The sequence below is a fragment of the Erpetoichthys calabaricus genome, chromosome 4 (assembly GCF_900747795.2).
Source record: "Erpetoichthys calabaricus chromosome 4, fErpCal1.3, whole genome shotgun sequence".
Taxonomy (NCBI): Eukaryota; Metazoa; Chordata; class Cladistia; order Polypteriformes; family Polypteridae; genus Erpetoichthys; species Erpetoichthys calabaricus.
The window spans coordinates 328254965-328277411 of NC_041397.2; the positions used below are offsets into that span (position 1 = coordinate 328254965).

Consider the following 22447-nt stretch of genomic DNA (forward strand, 5'->3'; position numbering starts at 1 on the left):
TATATATATATATATATATATATATATATGTGTGTGTGTGTGTGTGTGTGTATGTATGTGTGTATATATATATGTATGTGTATGTATGTGTATATGTATATATGTATATGTGTGTGTGTGTATGTATGTGTGTATATATATGTTGATATGTATATATATATATATATATATATATATATATGTGGATGTGTGTATATGTAGATATGTATATATATGTATATATGTATATATATGTTTATGTGTGTGTGTGTGTGTATAGCAACACTCATAACAATGACAACATAATTATATTGACAATCATGTTACGTTATTTTTAAAATGTTTCCTTTTTTTTTCATAACCTCTTTAACACACTACTTCTCCGCTGCGAAGCGCGGGTATTTTGCTAGTATATATATATATATATATATATATATATATATATATATATGTATATGTGTGTGTGTATTTAGATGGATATGTTTTGTTTTATTTATAATATATATTCTTTTTGTTTGGTTAAATAATTGTTGGGGTGATTATTTCTTTATTTTTGTATAAATTCATAAAAGACAACTCCATTTGGGGACATCAAATTGGGGCTCAGGTTCTGTCGGGTTTCGTACAAAATAGAATTTAATTTTCCTAAGAGTAGGAGTTTTTTGTGTGTTCTGGGCTCATTATCCAACTTAAGAGTAACTCGCTACACTCTGGTCTTCTCTTTCTTAAATCCCCAGTCAGTTCTTTCTTCATATTCTCAGTTCACCTGTCCCTGACTGGAATCATCCATTTCCATCTTGTTTTAAAATTGAGTTCTAACAGCAGTTTTCCTCCGAGCCTGCTCTTCTACATCTTCCAGATAGCTGACTTAGTTCAAGTTCAAGTACTTTATTGTCATTGTGTAACAAAACAAAATTACTTTTTGTGACAGCCCCAAGGTGCATTTAAAGAAAAGTCAAATGCAGTGGAACCTTGGGTCATGACCGTAATTCATTCCAAAACTCTGGTTGTAACCTGATTTGGTCGTGATCCAAAGTAATTTCCCCCATAGGATTGTATGTAAATACAATTAATCTGTTCCGGACCGTACAAACTGTATGTAAATATATTTTTTTAAAGATTTTTAAGCAGAAAAATAGTTAATGATACCATAGAGTGCACAGCGTAATAGTAAACTAAATGTAAAAACATTGAATAACTCTGAGAAAACCTTGAACAGAGAAAAGTATCATTGCAAGAATTCACGCTATAGACTTACGAATCGCTCGCTGTAAACACTTTTTTTAATGAGTTTTAAGCACAGGGAAAAAATGAACATTTGAAAAATCCGTAATTTAATAAACAACCAAGAAAAGTAACATTACAACAATTCACGCTACGAACCAAAAAATAAACATTTGAAAAATCCGTAATACAAAAACTAACCATAAACAACCATGAAAACTAACCTTACATGAGTCGAGTTCTGGCATGAAGGAAGTGAGGAGGAACTGAGTGGAGAGGAGGTTACAGTTTTGAGGGAGAGTCCGGCTCTGCGATGGAGGGATGTTCTGCTTCAGGTGTTTTCTCTCTTGTGATTTCTTGGGTTTCTGGTGTTTTTAGCTGTTTAGCTGGTGTATCAGACTTCACAAAATAGCGGTCTAATGTGACTTGCCTTTTCCTACGCATTAAAATTTTTCGGAAATGCGAGACGACATTGTCGTTCATCATGTTTATCACTTTGTTCGTAACTGCTTTTTCAAAGTGGTTCTTCTCGAAAAATCCTGGCACTCGTTCCATTTTTCCATGATGGCTTTTATCGCATCACTTTTTATAACCGCCCTTTCCTCTTCTTCCCCTGAGGACTGCTCTTCAGTGAGCAACCTATGCTGCTCCTGCTGGAGTTCAGCAGGTTCATCCATCGTCAGCTCCTCCTTGTGATCCAGGACCAGCTCCTCGATGTCCTCATTGTCCAATTCAAGTCCCATGCTCTTGCCCATGGACACAATCTCATCCACAATAGGAGGCTCAAAGCTTTCTAAATCCTGTTCAGGAATGCATTCATGCCAAAGTTTCTTCCAGGCCAAGTTCAATGTCCGGTATGTGATGTCTTCCCAGGCTTTATCAATGAGGTTGATGCAATAGAACAATATTAAAATGGTTCTTCCAGAACTCTTTCAGGGTCAAAGACATTTCCTCGGTCACATTGAAACACCTGGCGAATAGTCCTTTGGTGTACAGCGTCTTAAAATTTGAAATAACCTGCTGGCCCATGGGCTACAGAAGAGGAGTCATGTTGGGAGGGAGGAACATGACCTTAATAAAGTCGTTCTCCTTGACCATATTGTCAGACAAATTTGGAGGGTGTGCCGGTGCATTGCCCATCAGAAGAAGGCATTTTTTAGACAGATTATTCTCTTCAAGATATCGCTTCACAGTGAGAGTGAAAGCCTCGTACAGCCATTCCAAAAACAAGGTCCTTGTGACCCAACCCTTCGTGTTTGCCCTCCACATCATGAGCAGTCTGGCTTTGTTTACATTGTGCTGCTTGAAAGCACGAGGGTTCTCAAATTGGTAAACGAGAAGCGGCTTGATTTTTACGTCGCTACTAGCGTTAGCACACAGCAAAACGGTTAACCTGTCCTTCATTGGTTTATAGCCGGGCACAGCCTTCTCTTCCTGGGTAATGTAGGTCTTCTTCGGCATCCTCTTCCAGAACAATCCGGTGTTGTCGCAGTGGAAGACTTGTTGTGGGATGTAGACTTCGTCCTCCACTAATTTTGTGAAATTTTTCACGAATTCTTTCGCAGCTTCAGCTTTGGAACTAGCAGCCTCTCCATGCCTTACCACACCATGAATGCCACTTCTCTTGCGAAACTTTTCAAACATCCTCTACTGGCCTTAAATTTATCACTTTCGCCACTCATAGAAGGATAGTTTTGCAGCAAATCGCCATGAATCTTCCTGGCTTTCTCGCATAGCATCACCTCGCTTTTGCTATACCCTGCAAGTTGCTTCTCATTCAGCCACACTAGCAACAGTTTTTCCACCTCTTCCAGCACTTGAGGCCTCTGCCTGGTTAACACTGTAACTCCTTTTGCAACATCAGCTGCTTTAATGACCTCTTTCTGCTTTAGAATAGTCGAAATTGTAGATTTTGACTAATTGTACTCGGCGGCAAGATCAGTAACACTAACGCCACGCTCATACTTTTCAATTCTTTCTTTCTTTAATTCAATTTAAATTTTCTTCGAACCTTTCTTCTCACCACTCTTCACTTGCTTAGAAGCCATGGTTAACTGCAAAATTAATGAAAAAGCACACAAAATACTGTAGAGCACAATGAGTTCACAGCAAAAGCACGCACGTCTGACCGAGAACAATGCACAGGGAGAGACTGAATACATGAGGAACTTAATGGCGCATACGAACCAGAACGGAAGCGAAACAGAGCACAAAGAGTTCACAGCAAATGCATGCATGGACGTGCAAGCACTCATGTCTGACCGAGAACAATGCAACACGTGTGGAAATCATTGGTGCGTACAAACCGGAAGGGAAACTGGCTTGTTCGTCAACCGAGTGTGTGGTCGTGGACAGATGCAAAAAATTGTCAAACTTTTTGGTCGTAACCCGATTTGTACGTGTTCAGAGATGTTTGTGAACTGAGGTTCCACTGTAGTTCCAAATATGTCATATACAGTGTTAAGTGATCAAGTAACCAGTGCAAATTATTATTGCTCAAAGTACAGCAGCATAAATTGTTATTGCACCTGCTAATGAATAGTACATTCCATATTCTATATTGTATTACATTAGTATATTACACATTACCAATATAGCTTATTGCACATGTTCAATTAAAAATGATCTCAGACTGAGGAGATTCAGAGTTCAGAAAGTTTATGGCAGATGGGAGAAAACTCTTTTTTAGACGGATTGACCTAAAGCATCTGCTTGACGGGAGGAGCTCAAACAAAGAATTTCCAGGATGAGTTTTGTCCTTGAGAATGTTTTTGGCCCTTCTCACACAGCGAGTCTTATACAAGAGTTCAAGTGACGGCAGTTCAGTCCCAGTAATGGCCTCTGCTGTTTTTATGACCCGCTGCAGGGCTTCTTTAGCAGCCTTGGTGCAGCTGTTGTACCTGCAGGCCATCATGCAGTTAGTTAAGATGCTCTCTGTAGTGCATCTATAGAAATTAACCAGCAGTTTCTGGGGGAGGTCATCTCTCCTTAACTTCCTGCGAAAATAGAGGCGTTGTTGTGCTTTGCCTATTATAGCCAAGTTGTCGTTAGCCCAGGACAGGTCCTCTGAAATGGTGACTCCTAGAAACTTAAAGCTGGAAACTCTCTCCACAGCATCTGCATTGATTGTTATCGGACTGTGATTGGTCTTTTTAGTGGTCCTAAAGTCCAGAATAACTTCTTTGGTCTTTTTGGTATTTAAGACCAGGTTGGTGGTGTTCTGTCAGATTCTGAACCTCTTCCCTATATGCAGCTTCATTGTTGTCTGTTACAAGCCCAATGACAGTCGTATCATCCACAAATTTAACAATAATGTTTGATTGGTGGATGGGTTGGCAGTCATGGGTGAAGAGTGCATAGAGAAGGGGACTTAGTACACATCCTTGGGGCACACCAGTGTTCAGGGTAAGAGTGGAGGATGTGTGTTTGCCCATCTTGACAGACTGGGGACGGTTGGTGAGATAATCCAGTAACCAGTTGCATATGGACGGAGCAAGTCCTAGTGCATAGAGTTTTTAGATCAGCTGGTTAGGTATGATGGGATTAAATGCAGAGTTGTAGTCAATGAAGAGCATCCTAACATAGGCATTGGGCTTTTCCAGGTGGAGAGGTCAGCATGTAGAGCCACACAGATGGCGTCCTCAGTTGATCTGTTTGACCGATAGGCAAACTGGTGTTGGTCTAAATCAGCTGGGATGGAGGATTTGATGTTGGTGATTACCAGCTGTTCAAAGCACTTTGCGATGACAGGGGTGAGAGCGACTGGTCGATAGTCATTAAGGCAGGTTATCCTCGTTTTTTTGCGAACAGGTACAATGGTTGTGGATTTCAGGGACAAGGGGACTACACCTGAGGAGAGAGAGAGGTTGAATATGTGTGTAAATACCTCCGCTAACTGGTCAGCGCAGGCCTGGAGCACACGTCCTTACACATTATCAGGACCTGCTGCCTTCCTCGTATTGATGTTTGTGAGTGCCTGCTGCACATCATGTATGTGTACGACTACAGGCTGTGAGTCTCCGGTCTGCTCAAAGCTGACTGGAGGCTGGTTATTGTCCTTGTCAAACCGTGCAAAGAAACTGTTAAGTTCCTCTGCTACATTGGCATTGTTATTGGCCAGTGTGTCTTGTACGTCATTTTTCTTATTGTAATCCGTGATTAATCAGATGCCTTGCCACATCCGCTGTGAGTCTGAGTTACTGTCAAAGTCCTCCTCAATCCATTGTTTGTACATTAGTTTAGCAGACTTGATGCCTTTCTTGAGGTCGGCTCTGGCAGCTCTACAGGCTGAGGTGTCTCCTAATTTAAAGGCTTTGTCCCTTTCCCTGAGCAGCTGTTTGACTTCACTATTCATCCATGGTTTCTCATTTGGGTAGACCTTAATCCTTTTGTTGACAGTGACATTGTCCACACAGTAATTCATATATGACAGCACAGATGAAGTATGTGTCTCTAAGTCTGTCTGATGAAAAAATATATTCTGTTTGTTCAAAGCAGTCCTGGAGTTGGCAAATGGCAGCTTCAGGCCAAACTTTAACAGTCTTGCTAATTGGATTAGTACTGCTGATAAGGGCTTTGTGCGCTGGAACAAGAAATAAAGAGAGATGATCAGACTGGCCGAGGTGGGGGCGTGGAATGACCTTATAGGCGTCTTTTATGTTTGTATAGACCTGCTCTAAGGTGTTCTCCCCTCTGGTTTTACAAGGTACATGCTAATAAAATCTGGGGAATACATCCTTAAGATTCACTTGATTAAAATCCCCAGCAATGATAAAAACAGCATCAGGGTGCGAGTTCTGTTTACTGATAACGTCAAACAATTTTTCAAGCGCTGACTTAACATTAGCCTGAGGAGGTATGTATACTGCCGTAACAATAACGACGGTATATTCTCTCGGTAGGTAAAACGGTCGGCATCTTAGCATCAGATAACCTCCAGACAGAATATTTAAAGAGCTCAGAGCCGCTATACATTTGTTTTAAGCCATAGCATAACAAAGTGCTTTTAAAATCACCAGTGGACCACCACTCATACCAGTTAATGTCTCTGACACACCATCTAACTAAAGCTCACTGTCAGGTGGACCTCCATCTGTTGCTTCAGTTTTCTTTCATCTTCTGGATTTTCCTAATCTATGGGCTGTTATTCTGTGTGTTCAGTAGACATCATAACTGAGCACACACTATGGCCGACATTTTCACTTTTTTCAGAGGTTTGCTCTGTACACAGGATGTTACAATTTTTAATGTTGTTTAAGTTATTGTCTTATGGGTGCTCAGGACTAATTAACTAAGGCATCAGGTGCTGATGGCATACCAGGACATGTGTTTAAGATCTGTGCTGATCAGCTTGCACCAGTATTTGTGGTAATATGCAATCTCTCCTTAGCACAGTATTTCACACCAATGTGCTTTAAAAGATCCACCGTTGTCTATGTACCTAAGAAAGTGAGTCCAACCTGTCTGAATGACTACTGAGTTCTTACAAATACTCATAACTGCATAACTACGTCTGCTCTTCTCTGCCAAAAGAACTGGATCCATTACAGTTTGTATATCACTCCAACAGACACATGGGTCATTCCATCACCGTGATCCTGCACAACAACAAGAGGTGAAATTATGTGTGAATTCTATTTAAAGACAATAGTTCTGCATTCAACACAGTAAACCCCTCTAAACTCATCACGAAGCTCAGGGTCCTGTGTCTGAGCATTACATTGTGTGGCAGGATCTCTACCTTTCTGACTGGCAGACCCCAGGTGGTTCGAGTTAGTGGCCACACCTCATCATCCCTCACTCTCAACAGAGGGGCTCCACAAGGCTGTGTGCCGAGTCTACTTCTGTACTTTCATCTACACATACTGTATGACTGCACAGCTACACATGACACTAACAACATTGTCATGTTTGTGATGACACAGCTGTGGTAGGTCTGATCTCTAACTGTAGCCGCCAAAGTATAAGGCGTGATTAAGCACGGGTAAAACGCATGCCGAAAGAAATCTCACAGTCCAAAAGTTCGTTTTAAAAAAATTTAGTGAAAGTTAAAAGCAAATAATCCAAACAAGAATAAAGAAAAAACTAGTTGCACACATAGAATAAAAGGCAAAAAAAATGGAAAAATGTATCTTCTCTAAACTTTAGTTATTTCTGTACTTAAAAGTTCTTTACTTCTTCTTTCTATACTTAAAGATTCTTAACTTCTTCTTCTGTACGCTTTAAACATACGGCTCTGCACTTACATAACCACTGTTTTATGAGTTACTTTACACACTCAAAAGGCCCGTGGGCCCAGTTTAAAACCATGTGCCCTCTACATCTTACACATGGCAAGGCTGGTTACTAACTGAAGAATAATGTTTAGTCAAAGCAGATAGAAATAGCTAGAACATACCAATATTACTCAACTTATGGGGGTTTTAGGAACCTCCCATAGATTATGAATTGTCATCTAGTAAAATTATTTATAAATCTTATATAACTAGGAAAATGTCTCTTACACTAACAATGATGAAGTAGAGTGTCTGTCACACTGGTGTCACAACAACAGTCTACTCTGGAATGTCAGCAGGACAAAGGAGCTGACTGTAAACTTCGGGGGAAACCACAGAGTCACAGCCACTGCCTCAGTAAAAATAGCACTCGAATGGAGAGGGTGGACAGCTTTAGATACCTCAGTGTCAACATCACAGAGGACTAAACCTGGCCCAAACAAATGGAAATCTTGGTGAAGAGAACACAACAGCACCTGTAGCACCTCAGACACCACAGGGGTTACAGGCTGCTCTTCCAGAGACCAAAGAATTTCTACACATCCACCATTGAAGGTATTTTGAAAGGAAGTGTCATTGCCTGGTTCAGGAACAGCACGCAGCAGGACCACAAGGCTCTACAGAGATTGGTGTGGTCAGCTGAACACCTCACAGGTTGTGCACTCCATCTCTTCAAGGATATCTACACCAAGCAACATTTGACCAAGGCAAAGAAAATTATCAGTGACATCAGCCATCCCAACAGTGGCCTTTTCTTTGTGCCGTGGTCAGGTACATGCTATGACTGTATGAAGAGCAGAGAGACTGAGGAGGAGCTTCTGACTACCGTCCACCAACATCATGAATGAGGAAAAGCATCTATGGGTCCAGCTCCTTCATGTAAATTATTTATTTTATAATTAGTACTGCTGACCTTTATTAATGATTTTTATTAATATTTTTAAAAAGTGGCCCCTTACTGTCATTGGCCATTGTTTTTCTTCTTTAAGGCACAGTAATTGGTGTTGAACAACTAGGCCTTTCACTCCATCTTGTTTTGTGTGTATAATTTGTATATGTCAAATAAAATTTAATTTCATTTTAATTCTGTTTTTGTGCATCAATGCAAACTATTCAAAATGTAAACTGTTCAAAAATAATTTTATTCATGAACGTCTGTCAGTCATTCATTCTCTTCTGCTTCTTTTGGCTGCTCCCATTAGGGGTTGCCACAGCAGATCATCTTCTTCTATATCTTTCTGTCCTCTGCATCTTGTTCTGTCACCCCATCACTTGTATGTCCTCTCTCACCACATCCATAAATCTCCTCTTAGGCCTTCCTCTTTTCCTTTTACCTGGCAGCTCTATCCTTAGCATCCTTCTCCCAATATACTCAGCATCTCTCCTCTACAAACGTCAAAATCAACACAATCTCACATCTCTGACTTTGTCTCCCAACCGTCCATCTTGAGCTGACCCTCTAATGTCCTCATTTCTAATCCTGTCCATCCTCGTCAGGCCTGAAGACCAACCTCAGAAGCACTGGACACAGGTCAGGAAATAGTCCTGGATGGGCATCATTTACTCACAAGGCCCACTCACTCATACAAACACCACATCATCTGTCATATTGGGGGTCATTTTGGAGTTGCCATTCAACCTCAGTAATGAAATTAAGATGAAAAACTAAACTTTTGAAAGTCACAGCAGTTCAGATGTTAGTAAGATGAGGAGGCCATAAACTCAGAGTACTCACCGTAGATGGTAAGGCCTGAATGCCAGTCAGGCCTTGGCACTTTACTTCTCATGAGACAGGAGAACACGTTGAACTCCTGCTTGATGAGGATGAAGCTGCTGACTCTGAGAAATCCCTCATTGTTTCGCTTTTCAGTGACACTGGACTCAGACGTCAAATCCACTCCATTCATGTCCCTCCAGGTCACGTCTGGTGTGGTGCCCCACTTGTCAGCCTTGCACACCAGTGTGGTCTGCTGGTCTTCTGTAGAGCCGATGGAAATGGAGGGCTGATCACCCAAAACTATCAAGACACAAGAAAGAGGACAATGAGAGGGGCACAGAGGAAGAGGCAACGGAAGTCTATTGTGAAAGGATATAAAAATTACACCGTTATTAAGAAAAGCACACAGTGTATTTTAATTACAGGAGTCGCTACTTAAGGGAGGAATTGGTGACCAACAAAGTGCATAAAGCAAAAATCGTGAATAACTGGTTTATCATTTAAAGGAGGGGTGCCCAACGTTTCTGGTCTATTGGGCCAAAATGAATTTAGCAATAGGAGCTGAAGGCCAAACAAGATTGAGGTGTTACTTATTATGGTTGTATGTTGAATTTCGTTAAGCCTCTTAAGACGAGAATCTGGGATCTTCACTCTCTTTATGGTGTCTCTAGCGCACTCTGGCTCACACACTTATTTTTATCATTTACACTACGTGTAACCACTTCAGTCATCTTTCATTCATAGATGTGTGGTAGTATTAACGCTGCTTTCTTGTAGTGAAAGTGTAACTGAAGCAATAAAATACATTTGAGTGTTCAATCATCAACCGCTGAGCCATTTATTGATATCTTAGCAAATTCACCACTTATGGTATAAAGTTGTACTCATCATTTACACACAAACACCTCTTAAAGTCAAGACAGAAATATGTGCTCTGGCTAAACAGCAAGCTCAAAATGTCAGTGCAGATTTGTGTCAACCAGAAACTGACCTCTTCACGTCTGCCTCACAAGAACCAGAAAGAAAATAAAACCAAATGAAACAACTGAAAGTGCACTCCACATTTGAGATTCTTAATGGGTCACCAGGAGATACTGAATGGTTGTCAGAGTCCACCTCTCAGGAGGCACCACAATTCATATCATGGAGACTCCATTCATCCTCTCTTTGAGATTATGGATTTGAACTGTGAATAAATGTTGGGTTGGTGTTTCAGATTCAGATCTTTTGGTGATGACCAATAGCTTTCCACATCTTGAGTTAATTATCAGTCTTTGTGTTTTGACTCTTATATAAGCCCTCTTGTTTTTAATAGCAGCCCACATTTAGAAGCCTGTTTGTTCTTATTTCTGGCGTGAAAATCACTTTATGGCTGTTTAAAGATTGGTGTACTGCCTTGACCAGGGGGTAGTGATTTGCCCATGTTTAAGGACTGATAGCAGACCGGCTGAACACCGTTATGCCTGACACAGGAACTCCCAGTGTCTCAGCTGGACCACAGCTCTGATGTTCTCTAACTGCCTTTAAACTTCCAGCCATCCTCTATAAACAGCCTGCTGACAAAATGAGAGACTCCAACAGCAATTATATGTTATTAGTAAGAAATGAGAAGATGTGTGTGGTTTTCAAGTGACTTTAGCTGCAGGTGAAAGCTCCTGTTGCACCCTACACAACTGTTTTTGATCTTATTCAGGAAAAGGTCCCAGTCGCCCCATAGGAGAAAGACTTTCTGAGACTAAGTGTCATAAAGCTTATGGCGCCGTTTCTGAACAAAGGCAGAACCATAACAACAGTTGCGTAGGGTGTGACAGGAGCTTCCACCTGCAGCCGAAGTCACTTCAGAACACTTGTACTTTGTCAGCGTGTCCGTGTCGATCAAACACAGGAAGCTCTGCAGTCTACTTGTGACTTTACACTGTAAGAAGATAAGTAAGTAAATCAAGGTAAATAACATTCGATCTGACTTTTATATAAGTAACACAGAAATGTTTTTCATATAAAGACCATCGCGAAACATAATCATAAACAGAACTTTGCACGATACGTTGGCGAGATCAGTAAGCCGTGTTGTTTCAAATAGGGACACGTGGGGCAGACTGATTGGCAGGATGACGCCCGATCTCTTGCTGTATCCAAACGGTGCCAACTTTTGCCTTTACGCCTGGTGCAGCTGCTTTGTTCTTATATGTGAGTGGACATTTCTTGCGGGGAGGGCTTCTGTTCTCTTTCTCCGATCTGAGTTCACCTGTTATAGCCCGTCTTTATTTGAAAACAGCAGTGTCAGATTGGGAAGAGCGTGAAAGCAACTGAGAGAATAAAACTGAATAAAAAAAAATGCTAACCTTTACAAGTACCATAAATTTACACCGGCTGTTACAGTCTCAAATCAAATGTACGTTTTTATTGTATAATATTAACAATAAGAGCAGCTCACTACTCAAAACGTTTATTTCGGGACACGTGAAGACTCGAACCCGCAACCTTTTGAATAGGAGTCAGCAGTTCTTACTGCTGTACTACCAAAGAAGTTGTGACAATGAAGTACACTAACCCGATTTCTTTTTCTTTGGTTATAGTCTAGAATAAAAGAACACTTGTTCTGTTATACTTGTATCTTTTGTGAAAGTGATTATTTAATATTTGGACTTCAGTCTTCACACATTATACACCATGTCAAACTTTTGTTGTTCGTACTAAAAAATGGAAAAATTTTCTCTTTTAGGTATGTGTTCAACATTTCTGTCACGCTACACTTACAGAGATCTTTGTAGAAGCGGAACACACGTGAAATGCATGTGTTCCAAATAACGATATATATTTTAGCTTATACAGCTGTAGGTACTACTTCACTCACAGATAAACAAGGCTTGAGCTGGGAGAGTTGAGCTCCGTCGAGGCAGGGGATGAGATAGCAGGCTTCTTGCTGCTTGTGCTGATCAACACATTTATAAAACAAAAGACGCTGCTGGAGAGGTGGGAATGAACTAAAGGTGGGCTGGGAATATGAGATTTTTCGTAGGCTTCAGGAATTCTAGTGTTAATGATCCAGTTTACAGTGTGTGTGTGTCCGGGACATGACTGATCGATCCACTGCTAAATTAAAACAGGCCAATCACAGTCGGCCATTAGCCGCATTCCGGAACTCCAATTCGCAGCTGCCCTTGCAAGACCCAACAGGGCATGCGCCAGAAACAGGCCTGCTCATTGGCTCACGGCCGGGAGGAGGAGCTGATGATGGCTCGAGCCCACTTCCGGCCGATTCAAATAATAATATTGATGTGCGGGAGCTGGTTAATTCGGCGGTACAGGTAAGGTACCATACAAAAAAGAGGGACGCAGAGTGAAACTGACCCGCGATTAATTAGTAGTGGGTGCCAAGTAACCTCGAGCCCTACAGTTGTGACCGGAATGATGACCAAGTGTCCAGTCGAAGTTTCGAACGAGCCGGAGCAGTGGGATAGTGTTGCCTCCTGGAGCAATTTGATCCTTAAGACATCGGCGCTGGTCATTCATAAATCAAAAGAGGTGCAAACAGCAAAGGGTCTCTCTCTTACGCATAGAGAGACCCAGACTGTGAGAAAGCCCCAGATTAAAAAGGAGATCCCGGAAGAGAAATGGGGGTCTCCTGATAATATAGAGCATGGAGCTGTGAGCTCATGTATGGCTGACGGCCCATTCTTAACTGGTAAAGGGGCGGAGCCAGCATTTCCAACCTGTTTTCAGTCTCACAGGGTGATACTATCGGGAGATAGGCAGCTGTGCTATGAATGCTGCCGGCCGGGCCATATGTGGAGAAATTGTCCACTGAGAACCGGGGAGGAAGTGAAACATGTATGTAGTGTATCCCCACTGTTCTCCTGTGATTATTTTTCAGGACAAAGCCATGGACCGGCCACAGCCAATGGCACCTCCTGGAGGAAGACAACCCTCGTGGGGCTGAACGTTGTGCCCCACTGTGCTTCGCTAAGGGTGGGGAACTGTGATGGATGGCCAGCAGCTTATCCTGGCTGACACATCCAAGACGCTAGATTGTGTCTTCCCTGCAGCCTAGAGGTGCCCCGGATTCCCGCAGGGCATCATGGAAGATGGAGTTCGGCTTCACAGCCCTGCTGGGTGCTGTGAGTGCCACTGTGTGACGCTGCAGAGAGGCGAGGGGATTTTTGTTTCCCGTATAGCCCAGAAGTACTCCCAAGTCACAGGGATGGAGGAACAGAAGTACTTCCGGGCTTAAGAAAAAATACAAGTCTTCATCTGACCCGGAAGTGCTATGGAATCACATAGACAGAAGGACAGGAGCACTTCCGGGTCAAGGACTATATAAGGGACTATGTGAGACCCAGCAAGCGGAGCTGGAGTTGGGAAGGAGTGTGATGGAGCTGCTGGCAGAGGAGGATTGATTTATTGTATTATTGTGATTATTGATTTGTTTATTGTGGTGGTTGTGGTGCTTTGGAGCACAATACTGGGAAAAGAAAAAGCTAAAAGAATTCCTGGTGCTTTTACTTGGTGTCCAGGAGTTTGTCTGCAGGGTTTGAGGAGCGACAGCGCCCTCTAGTGTCACAAGTGTTAAGCCAAAATAACTGTCAGGAGAGTGTTCTGCTGCCATCTAGTGGATGAAATAACATCATAGTGCCAAAATCAGTAATATTTCCTTGCATATTGCCACTTAATAGTAACTCTTTGGTAAGTCATTAATATTTTTGTGTGGCGCATAGATGTTTATATATAAGACAGTAATAATAACAGCAGATCACTACTCAAAACAAAAAATGCAGGGAAAACCTGGGATCAAACCCACAACCTCTTGATTTAGAATCAGCTGTTCTTACCTCTAAACCAGCTATCCATCCATCCATCCATTGTCTCCCGCTTATCCGAGGTCGGGTCGCGGGGGCAGCAGCTTGAGCAGAGATGCCCAGACTTCCCTCTCCCCGGCCACTTCTTCTAGCTCTTCCGGGAGAATCCCAAGGCGTTCCCAGGCCAGTCGAGAGACATAGTCCCTCCAGCGTGTCCTGGGTCTTCCCCGGGGCCTCCTCCCGGTTGGACGTGCCTGGAACACCTCACCAGGGAGGCGTCCAGGAGGCATCCTGATCAGATGCCCGAGCCACCTCATCTGACTCCTCTCGATGCGGAGGAGCAGCGGCTCTACTCTGAGCCCCTCCCGGATGACTGAGCTTCTCACCCTATCTTTAAGGGAAAGCCCAGACACCCTGCGGAGGAAACTCATTTCAGCCGCTTGTATTCGCGATCTCGTTCTTTTCGGTCACTACCCATAGCTCATGACCATAGGTGAGGGTAGGAACATAGATCGACTGGTAAATTGAGAGCTTCGCCTTGTGGCTCAGCTCCTTTTTCACCACGACAGACCGATGCAGAGCCCGCATTACTGCGGATGCCGCACCGATCCGCCTGTCGATCTCACGCTCCATTCTTCCCTCACTCGTGAACAAGACCCCGAGATACTTGAACTCCTCCACTTGGGGCAGGATCTCGCTACCAACCCTGAGAGGGCACTCCACCCTTTTCCGGTTGAGGACCATGGTCTCGGATTTGGAGGTGCTGATTCTCATCCCAGCCGCTTCACACTCGGCTGCGAACCGATCCAGAGAGACCTGAAGATCACGGCCTGATGAAGCAAACAGGACAACATCATATGCAAAAAGCAGTGACCCAATCCTGAGCCCACCAAACCGAACCTCCTCAACACCCTGGCTGCGCCTAGAAATTCTGTCCATAAAAGTTATGAACAGAATCGGTGACAAAGGGCAGCCCTGGCGGAGTCCAACTCTCACTGGAGACGGGTTCGACTTACTGCCGGCAATGCGGACCAAGCTCTGGCACTGATCGTACAGGGACTGAACAGCCCTTATCAGGGGGGCCGGTACCCCATACTCTCGGAGTACCCCCCACAGGATTCCCCGAGGGACACGGTCGAATGCCTTTTCTAAGTCCACAAAACACATGTAGACTGGTTGGGCAAACTCCCATGCACCCTCCAGGACCCTGCTAAGGGTATAGAGCTGGTCCACTGTTCCGCGACCAGGACGAAAACCACACTGTTCCTCCTGAATCCGAGGCTCGACTATCCGACGGACCCTCCTCTCCAGGACCCCTGAATAGACTTTTCCAGGGAGGCTGAGGAGTGTGATCCCTCTGTAGTTGGAACACACCCTCCGATCCCCCTTCTTAAAGAGGGGGACCACCACCCCGGTCTGCCAATCCAGAGGCACTGTCCCTGATGTCCATGCGATGTTGCAGAGGCGTGTCAGCCAAGACAGTCCTACAACATCCAGAGCCTTGAGGAACTCCGGGCGTATCTCATCCACCCCCGGGGCCCTGCCACCAAGGAGTTTTTTGACCACCTCGGTGACCTCAGTCCCAGAGATGGGGGAGCCCACCTCTGAGTCCCCAGGCTCTGCTTCCTCATTGGAAGGCATGTTAATGGGATTGAGGAGGTCTTCGAAGTATTCCCCCCACCGACCCACAACGTCCCGAGTCGAGGTCAGCAGCGCACCATCCCCACCATATACAGTGTTGACACTGCACTGCTTCCCCTTCCTGAGACGCCGGATGGTGGACCAGAATCTCCTCGAAGCCGTCCGAAAGTCATTCTCCATGGCCTCCCCAAACTCCTCCCACGCCCGAGTTTTTGCCTCAGCAACCACCAAAGCCGCATTCCGCTTGGCCTGCCGGTACCTATCAGCTGCCTCTGGGGTCCCACAGGACAAAAGGGTCCTGTAGGACTCCTTCTTCAGCTTGACGGCATCCTTCACCGCCGGTGTCCACCAGCGGGTTCAGGGATTGCCGCCACGACAGGCACCAACCACCTTACGGCCACAGCTCCGGTCAGCTGCCTCAACAATAGAGGCACGGAACATGGCCCATTCGGACTCAATGTCCCCCACCTCCCTCGGGATGTGGTCGAAGTTCTGCCGGAGGTGGGAGTTGAAGCTACTTCTGACAGGGGGCTCTGCCAGACGTTCCCAGCAGACCCTCACAACACGTTTGGGCCTACCACGCCTGACCGGCATCCTCCCCCACCATCGAAGCCAACTCACCACCAGGCGGTGATCAGTTGACAGCTCCGCCCCTCTCTTCACCCGAGTGTCCAAGACATGTGGCCGCAAGTCCGACGACACGACCACAAAGTCGATCATCGAACTGAGGCCTAGGGTGTCCTGGTGCCAAGTGCACATATGAACACCCCTATGCTTGAACATGGTGTTCGTTATGGACAATCCGTGACGAGCACAGAAGTCCAATAACAAAACACCGCTCGGGTTCAGATCAGGGGGGGCCATTCCTCCCAATCACGCCCTTCCAGGTCTCACTGTCATTGCCCACGTGAGCATTGAAGTCTCCCAGCAGAACGAGGGAGTCCCCAGAAGGTATGCCCTCTAGCACCCCCTCCAGGGACTCCAAAAAGGGTGGGTACTCCGAACTGCTGTTCAGCGCATACGCACAAACAACAGTTAGGACCCGTCCCCCCACCCGAAGGCGAAGGGAGGCTACCCTCTCGTCCACCGGGGTAAACCCCAATGTACAGGCTCCAAGTTGGGGGGCAATAAGTATACCCACACCTGCTCGGCGCCTCTCACCGGGGGCAACTCCAGAGTGGTAGAGAGTCCAGCCCCTCTCAAGGAGATTGGTTCCAGAGTCCAAGCTGTGCGTCGAGGTGAGCCCGACTATATCTAGCCGGAACCTCTCAACTTCGCGCACTAGCTCAGGCTCCTTCCCCTTCAGAGAGGTGACATTCCACGTCCCAAGAGCCAGTTTCTGTAGCCGAGGATCGGACTGCCAAGGTCCCCGCCTTCGGCCACCACCCAACTCACACTGCACCCGACCTCCTTGGCCCCTCCCATAGGTGGTGAGCCCATGGGAAGGGGGACCCACGTTGCCTCTTCGGGCTGTGCCCGGCCGAGCCCCATGGGTGCAGGCCCGGCCACCAGGCGCTCGCCATCGAGCCCCACCTCCAGGCCTGGCTCCAGAGTGGGGCCCTGGTGACCCGCGTCCGGGCAAGGGAAAACGCCATCCAAAATTGTTTTTCTTCATAGGAGGTTTGTTTAACCGCTCTTTGTCTCATCCCTCACCTAGGACCAGTTTGCCTTGGGTGGCCCTACCAGGGGCATAAAGCCCCGGACAACAGAGCTCCTAGGATCATTGGGACACGCAAACCCCTCCACCACGATAAGGTGACGGTTAAAGGAGGGGTAAACCAGCTATGCAATTGATAAAATGGACTTTGGTTTTAGTCATTGACAGCAACATGTAAACTGAGTAATTTCTTTTTCTTTGGTTATATTCTTGAATAAAGGCGCACTTGTTTTGTTACACCTTTTGTGAAAGTATTTATTTGATACTAGACCAGTGGTTCCCAAAGTTGACTGGTCTCCGACCCACCTAACAAAAACTGCCAAATTCGGGACCCACCTCTTAGCCGTCTTAAAAAGGGGGCATAAAATATTGGTAACGCTCAGATTCAATAGTAGCGAGTCGCGGAACTACTTAATGGTGTCTTATTTGTTCGGGCTGTTTATTTTGTTTAAAGTATTTTTTTCATTTGACATTAATTTGTTATCATCACAGACAACATATATTGTACTTTAGCTCACAAACAGTCACTATGGAAATTTAAGCGTCACCAATATGAATGAAGGACTTTTCAAATAAGAAAAAAAACAACTAAGTTACAATTTTTTATTACTTAAATACCTACAAGGACTGTTATTTCAATGAGAAGGGTGTATTTGTTTCCTATTTTTTGTCATTACAGCTTTAGCATCAACTTCAATTTTAGTTACTTTTAATCGCAGTGAGTTTGATACGTCCAATTTATTTCGGTATTTAGTTTTAATGTTGATCATAGCCGAAAATCTGGCCTCACATAGATATGAGGTACTGAAGGGGAGGAGGACTTTTATAGCTTCATCAAACAGGCAAGGATAGTTCCCAGCAACTGAGAGCCAGAATTTCGTTAACTGCTTGAGATTGAAACTATTTTTCAGTGACATATCTTCTGATAAATCAATGAGTTCTTCACTTGCTTTTGTTGACATACTACTTGGTAGGCGGTCTTGAAATGGGTTACAAATCCAATTCAACGAGTCAAGCTTTTTCATCTCTTCCCCGAAATAGGCATCAAAGTTATTTTTTAACAATGATAAATGAGTGGAAATTGCAGACAGTACGTTCGTCTTTGGCTGCACTTGGTTTTCTATAATAAAAGTTTCAAGAGTTTCAAAACAATCATACTTGCCATCCTCAATACAACTTTTCCACAACATAAGCTTTTTCATAAACGCTCACATTCTATCGTGAACTGCAAAAATGTCTGATTCGTTTGAACCTTGCAAATACAAATTGAGTTCGTTTAATTTCGAAAAAATATCCGCCAAGTATGTGAGCTTGAGAATGAATTCTTTGTCCAGTAGAGATTCAATATATTCAGTTTTTCCTTCTAAGTAAATTGTAACTTCATTGCGTAATTCCACTAATCGTGTCAGTACTTTCCCCCTGGATAACCAACGTACCTCCGTATGCAGAAGAAGAGATGTATAAAGACTACCCATTTCTTCACACAGCTTTTGAAATAAACGTGCTTGTGAGGGTTTTGTTTTAATATAATTTACAATTTTCATAGCTGTATTTAGTACTGTTTTGAAATCATTAGGTAATGCTTTTGAAACCAGTGCTTCTCTGTGAAGGCTACAGTGTGTCCACAAAGCACAGGGGCTTTGTTTAAGAACTCTTGTAACGACACTGATATTTTTCCCGCACATAGCCCGCGCACCGTCAGTGCATATACCGAAACAGTTCTTCCACTGTAAACCTTTCTCTTTTATATAGGAATCAATTGCATTGAAAATTTCATCGGCCGTTCCACGACTAATTGGCTTGCAGAACAAGATTTCTTCATGCGCGTCGTTTTGCCATATATAACGCACAAAGACAAATAGTTGAGATAGGCCTTGCACGTCAGTAGACTCATCTAGTTGTAGCGTATAATATTTACTACAAACTACCCTCCGGATTAATTCGTCCTCTGCCCATTCAGCCATTTCGTCGATTCGTCGTGCAACAGTATTATTGGACAGTGGTATGCGCTCGATTTCCTTTACTTCTTTTTCTCCAAACATCGCTCCAACAGCATCTTTAATCGATGGTAACACTAAATCTTTGCCAATGGTATGAGGCTTTCCTGCTCTGGCGATCCTTAAGCTAATGAGGTACGAGGCATATACAGTATTTTCATTAATATTAATGAAATGTGAAACAATATTTTTTGAAGATTTCATATCCAACAATTTTCTTTGAAAAAAATCTACTGGCTTATTCGTAAAATGGAAATGCTTTCCTTTCTATATGACGCGTCAACTTACTTGGGCGCATACTTTCGTTCGCTAATATTTCATAGCAAATCACGCATTGAGGACGCGGATCTATCGTATCATGATTCCAAGTGAATCCTAGTTTTAGATATTCAGGGTCATATTTTCTTACAACTTTCCGTCGTTTCGATTCATGCGAACTCGTTGAGGGAGCTTGGAAGTCAGCCTCAGTGCCACTTTTGTCATTTATAAGAACATCTTCCGTCTTTTCATCACAATCAACCGGCGGCGGCGACATAGTTTTTGCTATCCGTTTCAACCACTTTTCCATTATTATTTTCAAACGTTAATAATTGTTTTTAAAAAGATTATAAGGGCGTACGTTAACGAACACAACACAACGTGACAAAGAATGTCACAAAAACAAAAGACGTCCGGCTGTTAGCCCGATCGGTCGGAATATCGTCTTATGTTTCAGGGCCCACTCAATATTCGCTCGCGACCCACAAGTGGGTCGCGACCCATAGTTTGGGAAATGCTGTACTAGACAGTAATGGCGCAATGCACGATAAGGTGCAATGAATACACTTGACTTGACCATACTCCATTGACCCTTGAGCTTCGTTGACCATATATGTGTACAATGATTTAACACTAGAATTACCAGAGCCTATGAAAAAACTCGTAGATCCGGCCCACCTTAAATCCATTCGCACCTCTCCATCAGCGTCTTTTGTCCTGTAAATGTGCCGATTAAGACAAGCAGCAAGCAGCCTGCTATTCCATCACCCCACCACCGCAGAACATTCACAAAGTTCTCCCAGCTCATGTCTTGATTTTCTGGAAGTGAACTGCTGGACTTTTAGAGTAGAAATAATAGATTGTTATTTGGAACACATGCATTTCATGTGTGTTCCATTTCTACAATAATCTGTGTAAACACATTGTTAAAACAGAAACATTTTTCATATTTTAGTAGTAAATGACATAATGTTGGCAAAAACTATATAATGTGTGAAGCCTGACGTCCAAAGATCAAATAAACAAACACTTTCACAAAAGGTTCAAGGACAATACAACGGCTTCTGTGGTGCAGCAGAAAGATTTGCTGACTTGTAATCAAGAGTGCCCGGTTTGATCCCGACTGCCTCATATATTTGCTGTTTTCAGTAGTGAGCTGCTCTTATCTATACTAATAAAAGGCAAAGCCCTCACTGACTCACTGACTGACTGACTGACTGACTGACTGACTGACTCATCACTAATTCTCCAACTTCCCGTGTAGGTAGAAGTCTGAAATTTGGCAGGCTCATTCCTTACAGCTTACTTACAAAAGTTAGGCAGGTTTTATTTCGAAATTCTACGCGTAATGGTCATAACTGGAACCTGTTTGACTGACTCACTCATCACTAAGTCTCCAACTTCCCGTGTAGGTAGAAGTCTGAAATTTGGCAGGCTCATTCCTTACAGCTTACTTACAAAAGTTAGGCAGATTTCATTTCGAAATTCTACGTGTAATGGTCATAACTGGAACCTGTTTTTTGTCCATATACTCTAATGGAGGAGGCGGGAACGAAGGTAAATGATGTTAATTGTTGACTGTCTTTTAATACTGTGTACTTGTTGAGTGTCTTTTAATACTGTGTAAGCATACATATTAACACATGTGCAATTAAACGTGTGCATTTACGGGGTGATTTCTCAGGCTTAAAAGCTCGCCTTTTATTAAAAAGGTAAATGCAAACTCTTTTCATTCTGAAGGGTACAAACCATGTTAGATTTCAGCCGTTAAACGCTCAAAAATGTCAGTACACCAGATAAATAAGCGCAACATATTATCAGTTGTATTGTATGCTTACAATACATATACAAATGTGTTAATCGTTAACTAATATTATGGGATGGTGTTTTTCGACTTGCGCCTTGATTTAAACGATTGCATGTCTTGGTGGGTTTGCGTAGCTTATTGTCAATATCTTTACACCTCTTTTTAAGACTTAATTTAAAAAGGTTTTCTTTTCTTCTTAATTAAAATTTAAAAGCAATCCTTCACCGCTGCGAAGCCCCTCTAGCGCTGACGTCCGATTAGCGTAAGCGAGTGCAATGAGTGTGTACGCCTGATGAGCCAAGAATAAGGGGGAAACAGGTGTCGCGTACTCTTTGCATTATTTGACAGTAAACTATTTTCATCCATTCTATGATCTGCTTCTCACAACTGAAGGCACCGTGGCTGATGTTACCTGACTTGCTGGCCAACCATAAGCGTTACCTGGTAGGTAACCACCCACTCACTTCACTCCAATACGGGAATCGAACCTCGGACATCAGCGCTAGAGGCGAAGCCCCTAAAATTGCGCCACGGCGTGTGGTTCGTTTATTTATTATAAGTTCATAGACCTACAAAAGGTTGCCATTGATTTGAGGCAAGATTGCTTTTCTCATGTACAACTATACGTTGCATTCTTAACAGTAAGCTTGCACAGCTTGGTCATATTACAACCTGAGTGCTGAACTGACAACGTCGTATACAAACAGAACTATAACAATCGTAATAAATAAACAAACAAAAAAAAAAAGCGAAGAACCCTTGGATTTAATAAAAAGGCTCTTTCCTTGGCGAAGCAAGGAAAAAGGAAGACCTTATATGGCGTTCGTTTATAAAACAGCGGAAAAGCTGTGTTAAGGCTGCTTCACAAAAAAACAGATCCTTAACAAATTGCTATTGGGATATTTTTCCCTCAATTTAAAAAGCTTTTCTTCTTCATAAAAATTTAAAAGCAGTACTTTGCGGGGATTTAGATATATATATATATATATATATATATATATATATATATATATATATATATATATATATATATATACTAGCAAAATACCCGCGCTTCGCAGCGGAGAAGTAGTGTGTTAAAGAGGTTATGAAAAAG

At 43.4% G+C, this 22447-nt stretch overlaps 2 protein-coding genes and 1 long non-coding RNA gene across 5 annotated transcripts in view; 2 read left to right on the top strand and 1 right to left on the bottom strand.

The window, feature by feature from the left end:
• The window catches only part of LOC114643553 (protein NLRC5-like), a 5922889-nt gene that overhangs the window by 3799530 nt on the left and 2100912 nt on the right, over positions 1 to 22447 (top strand). The gene's annotated exons all lie outside the window — the stretch shown is intronic.
• The window catches only part of LOC114641960 (NACHT, LRR and PYD domains-containing protein 3-like), a 592098-nt gene that overhangs the window by 531482 nt on the left and 38169 nt on the right, over positions 1 to 22447 (bottom strand). For all 3 annotated transcript variants that reach the window (XM_051925833.1, XM_051925832.1, XM_051925831.1), the window contains exon 4: positions 9214 to 9495. In XM_051925833.1, the coding sequence (XP_051781793.1) occupies positions 9214 to 9495 (282 nt within the window). The remainder of the gene's footprint in view (positions 1 to 9213; positions 9496 to 22447) is intronic.
• The window catches only part of LOC127527388 (uncharacterized), a 236632-nt gene that overhangs the window by 109431 nt on the left and 104754 nt on the right, over positions 1 to 22447 (top strand). The gene's annotated exons all lie outside the window — the stretch shown is intronic.